At 33.4% G+C, this 10268-nt stretch overlaps 3 protein-coding genes across 4 annotated transcripts in view; all 3 read right to left on the reverse strand.

The window, feature by feature from the left end:
* The window catches only part of LOC108775364 (dynein heavy chain 9, axonemal), a 28218-nt gene extending 26433 nt beyond the window's left edge, over positions 1 to 1785 (reverse strand). Inside the window, exons 1-4 of the mRNA XM_018541693.1 lie at positions 1604 to 1785; positions 1024 to 1257; positions 832 to 939; positions 429 to 648 (exon numbers count right to left, since the gene is read on the reverse strand). Coding sequence (XP_018397195.1) covers positions 429 to 648; positions 832 to 939; positions 1024 to 1257; positions 1604 to 1735 — 694 coding nt within the window. The 5' untranslated portion in view covers positions 1736 to 1785. The remainder of the gene's footprint in view (positions 1 to 428; positions 649 to 831; positions 940 to 1023; positions 1258 to 1603) is intronic.
* Positions 1786 to 1957: 172 nt separating this feature from the next.
* LOC108775510 (serine protease snake) lies at positions 1958 to 6724 on the reverse strand. The gene is made up of 5 exons (XM_018541893.1): positions 6637 to 6724; positions 5118 to 5318; positions 3965 to 4230; positions 3354 to 3646; positions 1958 to 2569 (listed from the first exon to the last, which is right to left on the reverse strand). The coding sequence occupies exons 1-5, from the start codon at positions 6722 to 6724 to the stop codon at positions 2272 to 2274; spliced, it is 1146 nt and encodes a 381-aa protein (XP_018397395.1). The 3' UTR covers positions 1958 to 2271.
* Positions 6725 to 8614: 1890 nt separating this feature from the next.
* On the reverse strand, positions 8615 to 10030 carry galla-1 (cytosolic iron-sulfur assembly component galla-1). 2 transcript variants are annotated; one of them, XM_018541892.1, is made up of 4 exons: positions 9909 to 10030; positions 9403 to 9511; positions 8946 to 9209; positions 8616 to 8875 (listed from the first exon to the last, which is right to left on the reverse strand). In XM_018541892.1, exons 2-4 carry the CDS (start codon positions 9479 to 9481, stop codon positions 8775 to 8777), a joined length of 444 nt encoding a protein of 147 aa, XP_018397394.1. In that variant the 5' UTR covers positions 9482 to 9511; positions 9909 to 10030; the 3' UTR covers positions 8616 to 8774. The 2 variants fall into 2 exon arrangements, with proteins under 2 accessions (XP_018397393.1, XP_018397394.1); XM_018541891.1 differs by lacking the exon at positions 9909 to 10030 and having other exon boundaries at positions 8615 to 8875; positions 9403 to 9676.
* Positions 10031 to 10268: the final 238 nt, after the last annotated feature.

The raw sequence follows: 10268 nt of genomic DNA on the forward strand, positions 1-10268 counted from the left end.
TTTTAATATTCGAAATTTTTTTTTACATATCAGGAACTCTAGGCAATCGCAAATTGAAGCTATTAAGCCGCTCAGAACTATTCCACCTCGAAATTCGATAAAAAGTTAACACCCCATTTTTAAAAAATGTAAAAAGAATGTTTATTGAGCGGAACTCTTGTTATTAATTATAGGGAACTCTTCGTCTCGTCAAAAGAAAGTGGGAACTCTAATCAGAACTCCTGAGTACTATAGTTGGGGTGCTAACTTAACATACCCTATATTCTTACTGTTCTTTCATGTGTTATAAAACACATGTCTTGTGCATATAAAAATATATAAATTATATTATATTCTAATAAATAATATATGTGAAAAAATGTGTACAATGTTTAGAATGTGTCAAGAAAATTCTTTTATAATTTTACGGTTTAAATACTGCACAATACCCGCGCTTGGTAGTAACTGTTTATCGTTTTTTGGACTTTCTTCATTTAACGTATCACCGATTTGCGAACACCATTTTGTCACGATAATTTCTATATTGGTTTTTAAAGGAAGATCGACTGCGACACCTCCACTCTGCTGCGCTTTCCATTCTGCCTCGAATATCTGCTCGATACCCATTGGCATTGGTAGTAAGGTTTGTCCTATCATCTTACCTTTGACCTGAAAGGATAAAGCACCTTTCGTCGATACTATAAGAGCGACTATAATGTGAGATTTAAGAAAGATATTTTTTATGAGAAAATTTATTACGATAAAAGAAATGAAAACATAATTAGACAGCAGTAAATCTGTTCTGTGTTTAGCTGTTATATCTTGTGGATTAAGAGTCAAAGCTATTCATACCTGGCATATCAAGTTGCGGAAATCGTAAACGTGCTTTTTCATGTCCTCACCGACAACCCAAGGCCAGTCCTTGTGATTCTTCGGATTCGATAATATCGGTACATAAGCCTATAGGTAGAAAATTCACATAAGGATCAGTCTTTTTTTTTATGAACGAGAACGATATTTAATTCGAGTGTGCAATCGCGCTACCTCTTCAACCAAGACGAATAGTTCTTCGATAGGTTTCGAAGCCATGTCGCCGGGTATGATGATGTTCCTGTAATTTTCTTTCGTGATCTCGACAGGATACTTTTTTATAAAATACGATGTCTTTACCCGACCTGTTGGTGGTATCTCGAGAAACGGCACCAACATACCGGCTGAATTTAGTTGGATTATTAGAATCATTTCCAACGGTGTACCGAAGAATTTCATAACCGTCTCCTGACATTTTTGTAATACAGATAAAATAAAATCTCTATTGAGCAATTTACTTGTGTAAAAAAAATTTTATTTTTTCTTGCTTTCGCGTGAAATAAAAAAATTCTACAATTTCTTCGAATTTGGATAAAATAGATCTTGAGAAATTTTTCATACAATTTATATATTGTATTTTTTTTTATATATGCTTAATGAACTAAGATTATGTATACAAGATAGATAGACAATAAGAAAAACGATATATTATTTAGATTAAGCACAGTGTGAGATACGAAAATAGTGTGTTACATGAAAATTTAATTCAGTTCTCGTTGAGTATAAGGTTAAGATTTAGAAGAAAATATCACACCTTGTATTCCTCGTTTGTTAACATCTTTATCCATTTATCGAGTTTAATCTTTCTTGAAAGCACCAAATATTTATAAAGAAACTCGACACGCTCATCGTCTTCCTTCTTCTCTTCATCTTTCTTATCAGCCATGTTTCCATTTACAAGAAAAGTTCGTTATCCTCAACGCTTTTCAACTGAACAGTTTGAACATTGCGCCAATTTGTTATTACAGAGAAGTTATTTTCCAAAATAAAAGGGAAAGGAAAACAAGCTGAATATTCACGTTTATTAAAGCACGTATACATTCAGAATGACATCACTATCGAGAACAGACTTATATGTATAAAAGTATAAAATTCGCAAAAGCGCGTTGTAAGATAGGAATTGAAAGAGTAAATGCTGCGTAGACTGAGTACACGAATAGCTCAGGATACGGTCTACTTGGTACATACAAAATGCTTTGAAGTATTTGATTGACCAATCGGAAGAAAATATTTTTACTAATTCACCAATAAAGAAAATGCTTGGAAACATTTGTAGCATCGAGTGGATCGTAGCCTCAGACTAGATTATCGTACGTAATAACACCACTTTAGTCGCTTTAGTTTTAGAGTATTTAAATTGCGTCACGTCGTGCTGAGTAGCTGAGTCATTGAACACGAGAGTCGAAACGAATAGCGATCCATCTACCATTCGTTGTTCATTTCTGGCCAGACTTGATTCTCAATCCACTCCAAGAAGGAATATACCGCAGTGTAAACTCCCGGTACAGATCCTCCGCAAATTTGTCCAAAAGCTGTGATTCCCACAATGCTATGACTAGATTCAGTGAACATTAATAAGGGTCCACCACTGTCCCCTTGACAAGCGTCCGATCTTCTTGTAACGTTGGTATCCAATACACACAGCATGTTATCGTCCAAACCGCGGGGTAACTTGCCGAAATCGTTATACGATTTGGCGCATGATTCTCTGTCTACGAGACTAGAAATTGAAGCGTAATTTAAATCGTAATAGTAGACCTCATTAGCATTGTTTCATTATATAAAAATATATATAGGTGTTTAAAAAAAATCATTTTCTCAAAAAGCTGTGGTAAACATAGGTCAAAATCTCAATTGTTTTTCAGATATAAACAGCAATTTTAATTAGTATAATAACTGACTTATTGTTTCTTCTACATGTTGCATACAACGTGAAAGGAAATTCAGATAAGTAGCACTGATAGTTTATTGGATAGAATTATAGAAGGTTCTATGAAGTGACCTCGCATAATGCCTATCCAATGGTTGCTTGCTTCATGTCAACTTACTGATTCCCTGTGAAATTTTTCATTATAAAGTGCGTAATTGGAAATTGAATCAAAACGTTCAGAACGTAGTTTATAAACACTGAGGTCTTTACGTCGCATATGCGGTATATAAAAGTCAATAAGTCAGTTATGTATTAACATATAGGATTGTTTGTAGAAATGGTTATTGTTTCTTAGAAATAGTTGAATTTCTTTACGTTCATTAAAATTTTTCTGTTCAATAGGCTGTTTTGCTCAGTATGGTGTGTACACACAATATAAATGATGAATGGTTTTCTTTCACACCCAGTATAACAGATATGCAAGAATATATTTTGTCAAGCGTCTAAATTATATTAACTAACTTTGACTGTGTAATACAAATCAGCTTTTTCTAATCTGTGAGCATACTGTTTGAAAATGTTTCTCAGAGAGTTATTACTAATTGTAAGAAACGTTATGTATTATGCTTCTCACCTGAGACTCGGTGTCTTCATTAATTGGGTACTGCCGTCCTCGCCGAAGCTAGTAGCACCCCAACCAATCACGATAAATGTTACGTTCGATTCTACATCCATGGAATCTAAAGATTTCGTTTGGATACAAATCGGCCGTACGTTATTCGCCATACGTACGGGCGTACTTAATTTCAGAATAGCCACGTCGTTGTAATTCACGCTGCGCTTGTATTGCGGATGCGGTATTACGTTGCTTATGGGAATTCGTTGCTCATCCCCAACGCTCTTCAGATCTTCGCTGCCAACTCTCACCTGTAGAAGTAAAGAACATTTACAATCCTTAAACGATTGATAATGAAGAGAAATGTTATTATTTATTTAGTTAGTAAAATCAATCGAAAGAAGAAGTATTCGAATATATTCCCTATACTTTTAGACGAAAATTGATAAATCTTTTCTCACGATTAAAGTATTTTATGCAAATTTAGTCTTTCTCATTTTTTCGTTTTCTCTTTTCACACACATATAAAATATATTATAAAAATCACTTTCCCCCAAATCGATCCGACGCAGATATTTAGATGGTCAGTGAATCGAGACCTTGAACTTGGAGCTCGCTTCGTTACTTGCCTCTACTGGTACTTTCTCCTGTATATTACTAACGCAGTGAGCAGCGGTCAGTACGTATTGCGAGGAAATTAATGTGCCACCACAGTTGTACTTGATAGCTTCCGAATTGTCATCGTCCTTGTTTTCGTTCTCGTATCCCAAGGCGACCATGTACGGGAATTCCCCGCGTTCGGTTTGAGTGCCACCGAATATGTTGAACTGCACCTCAGCCGTGTCTCTCTTCTCCTTACTGTTAGTCCCGATCTCGTTCTCATATTCACGACATGCTAAAAATCCAGGTGCGACGACGTGCATTAAAACCTTTTGCATTTTAAAGGACATAATCGATCAACTATTTAACGCGCAACCGACTTGTCTATCCGGATCTATCGTAACTGTTAGCGTAAAATCATGACGAGTATTACATCACCGTGCGCATCTCCATTTCAAGGCCGTTTGTTATTTAAACGAGATTCTCGGAAACGATGCAATTTGCACACATTTGCGCGTGTTAACGACATAAATACGTTATAATAGTGATAAATACGATAACATCGAAACAATTTCGTGCTAACGTTTGTATTGATGCGTGTAAATGCAGATATTTTGGAAAATATGTATCTTAAAATCATAATAGGTGTAAGTTACAAAACACATGAATATTAAACATGGATATCATCGCATTTTGTTTTTTGAAGAAAGAAAATAAGAGACTGTTATCAAAAAATTATAGCTGCCTGAAAAACCTGTTTTTGAAAAAAAGATAAAATGTTAATCAACAGCGTATCTTTCGAAGATGCGGAATGTAATCATTCGTCGATCGATTTTCTCATCGTTCGTCTTCTTCCTTTATTATCTCGAATTAACATATCTCACGATCGAGTAGCACAGCAATTTATAAATCCAGATGATTGATTTTAGTTTGCGGGAATATATCCTAAATGTAGAAATCGATCGTGACACGTTACAAAACAAAAGAAACGAGTTAATTGTAATGAAATTTAAAAAGAATAATTATAACGCTTAATTTTTCTTTCAATTAGCCCGAAATTGCACTGCATCTAACAAATTAAATTCCATCGCAATTCTTTAATTTTCGGATTATATATATAATATAAAACGCCTATTTTAAGAAATAAGTAACAATATTTCGTCGATCAAAATAATATCATACCTATCTCTGCTGGTCGAAGTCCTATCTTGTCCGTAATATTGAACTGACAACAAACGATTTCGATGAAATCCTGAAAACCGCAACGCCCCTTCGAATCTGAGTGTCTTCTACCCTCCTTTACCTCTTGCAATTTAGATGGACATTCGTATATCTTTTTGCATACTCCCCTCTCGCCATTTTCTGTTGTGCAATAACTGCCTTCTGTATCAAGTAAAACGAGATTTCAATTTCGAATTATGTTTTGCTGATATATTTTAAAGAATCGTAGGAAAAGCCTATAAGGAAAAACTCATCTGCATGGTCGTTGAACTAATCTTATACACGCCCGCATTTTTATTCGCGAGACTGACAGTCACTTTTTCTCGTGAGATTACACTTACACCCCATTTTTTAATGATAGTATTTTTTTATAATTTTCGTTTAAATTAATTACGTATGTAATTTGACTCTTGGCCCTTATTATTTTTATATTGTATTGTATATATTATACTGCGTCATTGTGCGTACTGGTAGTGGTAAAAACCTTATATAGTAGCCGCGGGGAAAAACAGTCGCGTCATTCAGCGGCGAACGTTATCCACAACATTAATTGAAATAAGGGGATATTTTGTTCCACTTATAAAATTTTATACAGCTTGCATAAACTATAATCCATAAAAAATTTAACGAAAATATCGAGAATTAATAATTTCCTAACGATAATGAACAAAGATGATTTCATAAATCGAGTTTTAGAAAAGCGAACAAATATTAAAATTATATATTTTTTATTAATACATCATGAACTCCAATGTGAGATTTAATTATAAAAATATGTAATGTTAATTTAGAAATTTGCTCTCTATTTTCTTGAAAAAAAAAAAAAAAACTTACAGAAATGACAATTATCAAAATTAAGATCGAGTTATGGATAATATCTCTGGCATATAAATCTTAGAGAGCAAAGAAAAACTGTTAATGTAAGTACTGTAAACACACCTAATTTATCATTTCGATATTGCACGTATCATTATTATCGGAAAGTATATGTTATTATAACTAATGCTGGGAATGAATCATATCATTTTCATAATCGAGTTAAATAGAAAATGAATAAGCGTGTGTAAATGCGATAACGATTCACCCTGGACTCCATTCTGTGACGTTTATCTAGTCATAGCTTCGAAAGTAGATCAACAGCAATTATTATATATTTTGCAAAGATTGCGTCAATTTAATTGAATTACTCATAGGACTTTCTGTAATGCATTAAAAACACGATTTTATCAAATTGATCTGTTAACCCTGGCACGAGTTGTTTTTATCACATTTTACTTGTAACTATAATGGTAGACAATAATATACAAGGATACAAGAAATTTTATTAATTAATTAATCACACATACACACAAAACCTTAGATGCAGTTTCTCGGAGAAATGTGGAGAAGAAAAATAATATTTCAAATAGAAAATGTTTGAAATGCATATTAATACTGTCCTAGTAACTTAATATATTTAAAATATTTACATATTTTATACCGTAAAGTTCCTCTTGTAATGGTAAGCCATGCGTAAAGAACTTGAATAATAGGACGATAAGAATCGAGAAAGACAAACTGTAGCCCATCTTCATCACACGATGATTTATAATGCTGTACACTTGACTTGGCTAAAAAAGTTTACATATATATGTGTGTATATATTTTTTTTATTTTAAAGAAAAATTTAGTTACAACTTGAAATTTTAGAAATTTAATTGTGTACCACATTTGTACATATATACATATGTACATGTATGTATATATATGTATAAATTACATTTTTAAACAGTAACAAACATTCCCTATTTATACAATGTTTATTTAAGACGTAGATTAATAAAAAATGCAATTCAAAAAATTTGCCAATTTAGGAAATAAGAAGAGAAATAATTCGAAAAATGTAATTATAAACACAAGCTCTAAATTTAACATATTTTTAACAATAATAATTAATAGATTCTTACAGAGAAATTTTTAACTTGTATCTTGCAAATAAAAATTGGTTCACTCCCTAAATAGATCACTTATTTTTAAAGATATTTGAAAATATTTTCTTCCAAAAATATCGATTAATAATACAAGTAAAAAGAAAGGCACCTGTTTGCAGCTCGAGGCTGCTCGAGACTCGACTGGACTAGACACTCGACACTCGACGCACTCGACTGACGACCGCTGACGACTGACGCCACGCGATGCGAATGTGATCCGGTATAGTCATCACAGAAGCGGTAGAAATGTATAGAAACTCTGACGCCCGCACGGCAGCTTTGATCACTATCGTATATTGCGCGCAACGCGCTGTATAAATCACGTAATGTTCCGCGAATGTCGCGCATGTGGTTTGCTTAATTCGTAATTATTTCACTGTTCCGTTGTATGTATGTAGGTACGTGCATACATCCTACGTACAGTGTAACGCATATCAGTGCATGCACCTGTAATGCGTTATTTTGAAACAGACAGAGTCTAGGATTTAAAAGTATCCGTCGCATTTAAAAACCTTATATAAATTATCTTGTACAAATTAAAACTGTATCTTTTCTCTCGAAGAAATTATACTCGTAAAATAAATTACGTCTTAAATATATTAAAAAGTATTATTTTACATATCGTTATTCTTTATTTCTATTAGTCATTATGTATAATTCGATAAAGAAAATAAAAATGACTGCCCCGTTCAATAGACCATTTATTTAACAACTGTTGGAAGTTTTCTTTATTCTGATTAGATTATATTCTTTTATGAGTTAAAGAAAAATAAAAAAATATTGTTACAATGAAGAAGAACTTTATTACCTTCAAGCATACGTAGCTAAGAAGGAGACTTGGTTTACAATTTATCAACTTATCCTCACACATTCGTACCTTGTTCTCGCGCATTTTTCCTCTTTTCTTTATCCTAATTTACTCAACTAACCTTCACTCATCTATCGACATTATACTTTAAAACCTTTTCTCTCTTATTACCTTCTTAATCTATTTTTTGACTCTCATATATTTCATTTTATGGTATCTCAATTTTCCTCCTCTCGTTAACTAATTAAAAAAAATTTCCTCTCTAGTCTTCTTGTATTTCTAATTCATAATCTTACACCTCGCTCAATCAATCAACTTATCCACGCGTAACTTTTACTCACTTTTTCTTTATTAATTTACTTCGCCTAACTACTTGCACAGAATTTTCTCTCTAGCCTTCCTGTATATTCCTGACACATTACCTTGCCTCACATTTCTGTCCCTTTCAATTTTTACCATATTCCTCGCAGCTTTTCTTCTTCATATTATTACAATGAAATGATTAAAATTTTTTATTCTATTTATGTATGTATTTGACAAAATCGGTATATTACGCATTTACATTATATAAAATGTATAATTAAATATTTTAATGGGCGTGTCTATACAATTGAATACACACTCATGCATCTCTATGAAAAATATAGGATTACTTAAAGAAATTTGATTGTGATATCTCCATTGAAATAACTTCATCATGTTTATGCGCAAGATGAGTTGTACTTAATTATACGCTAATATAAACAAAATACATTATTTATTTACATGGTGTAATAAACTAGATTAAAATTGTATTTCTCAGAAAAATATCTGACATAGCGTATGCTTTATTGCAAAACACTAATAATCTTCTTCTAATATACATTTCTCCACCAGTTCCCGTAAGTTTGGATTTTCCATTGCAGCCGCTATACGTTCTTTATCATTAATTTGTTTGTTAACTGCAATTTAGCACATGTCATTGACAAATTAAATACGGAAAACTGAGTAAGATTTAAGGAGCATACGTACTTTCCTGTTCAGTGGAATGTGCACCTTTCTTAATATAGATATCTAATTTAAACGACGCTGATAACTGGCGTTCCAATTTAACGCGGATGCACAATCCTATGAGAGTTGCCAAAGAACAATGAGGCACTGTAGGATTAAACTCCACACGAATGACAGAAACTCCTCCTGGTGTACTGTGACAAACTTTTATGCAATCTTCATAGACAACATCTAATTGCTCTAAAGTTTGTGGTTTTTCAGGATCCTTGATCGTTCTTAATAAATCTGAAAAGCAATAAAAATTGCCGAATGAATATAAATTGATAGAATTTGCCTGAAAAATTTCAGTGTTTACTTGAGTGTTTTAATAAGCGTAAGGGACAAGTCATTTGCAATATCGCACCATCTCAATGATATTGGAGGACACAATATCCAAAAGGTCGCGCATTACAAGACACAAATAGAGCGCAAAACTTGCCGTAAACGGATTCTTTTAACTCGATATCAGTCTTTAACGTTTCATTCTTCGCCGTCAATAGATCCTCTGCCGTTCCCATGACTGTCTCTGGCAGTATACCATCCTTTATCTTTCCGCCAATTGATAATTTTCGGAAAAAGGATAGCATGTTTATTAACGATAATGACAAAGAAAACATAACAGCATGATGTGAATTATATCATCTGCATAACAATATAATCACGATAATTCACAAAGGCAAGTGACGAAACGAGAATAATAACCTAGCATTCGGATCTCGGAATAGATGCATATGTTACGTTACATGGCAATTACATGTGTGTGTTCGAAGAGCAGTGTTACCAAAAGTCATATTAAAGATCTTCCCCTATTTTCAAGATTACCCAAAAGTCTAGTATTTTTTAAGAGAAAAGCCTGTAGATGCGTTTCCACCAGAAAAACAGAGAGGATATGCGCGTATTACTGCCCTCTGAAGAAGTGGATGTAAATTACATAACAATATTCACCTTTTTGCCTTGATAGAAATTTACTCTTGATAGAAATAATAAATCGCTGAAATAATTAAAATCTATCAAATTAATAGATTTCAACAATTTCAGCAGAAGTTCCGCTACCAAACCACACGTGCACGAGCTTCTGCTTGTGTGTGTGCTACCTGGTGCTACCGATTGCGCCAGGCCGCTGATCGATGGCGCTGATCGCGTGCTGCAAATGAGTTGGAATTCGCATCACTGTGCGCAATTCGATCTGGACTGCGGTCCACTTGCTTCTTCCAAATAATTTCAATGCTATATGCCCTAAATGCCATGCTTGGGCTGCGGTTTACTTAGCGCTTTAAACACTACAGAGCATTTGTAGCACATGAC

The sequence above is a fragment of the Cyphomyrmex costatus genome, unplaced genomic scaffold (genome assembly GCF_001594065.2).
Source record: "Cyphomyrmex costatus isolate MS0001 unplaced genomic scaffold, Ccosl1.0 scaffold30, whole genome shotgun sequence".
Taxonomy (NCBI): domain Eukaryota; kingdom Metazoa; phylum Arthropoda; class Insecta; order Hymenoptera; family Formicidae; genus Cyphomyrmex; species Cyphomyrmex costatus.

Coding starts and splice junctions, on each gene's coding strand:
- LOC108775510 (XM_018541893.1), bottom strand. CDS start 6,724: ATGGGCTACAGTTTGTCTTTCTCGATTCTTATCGTCCTATTATTCAAG. Junction 5,319..6,636: donor ATTACAAGAGGAACTTTACG/GTATAAAATATG, acceptor TACTTGATACAG/AAGGCAGTTATTGCACAACA. Junction 4,231..5,117: donor ACTTCGACCAGCAGAGATAG/GTATGATATTAT, acceptor CTGGATTTTTAG/CATGTCGTGAATATGAGAAC.
- galla-1 (XM_018541891.1), bottom strand. CDS start 9,580: ATGTTTTCTTTGTCATTATCGTTAATAAACATGCTATCCTTTTTCCGA. Junction 9,210..9,402: donor GTTAAAAGAATCCGTTTACG/GCAAGTTTTGCG, acceptor ATTGCTTTTCAG/ATTTATTAAGAACGATCAAG. Junction 8,876..8,945: donor ACATTCCACTGAACAGGAAA/GTACGTATGCTC, acceptor GCTAAATTGCAG/TTAACAAACAAATTAATGAT.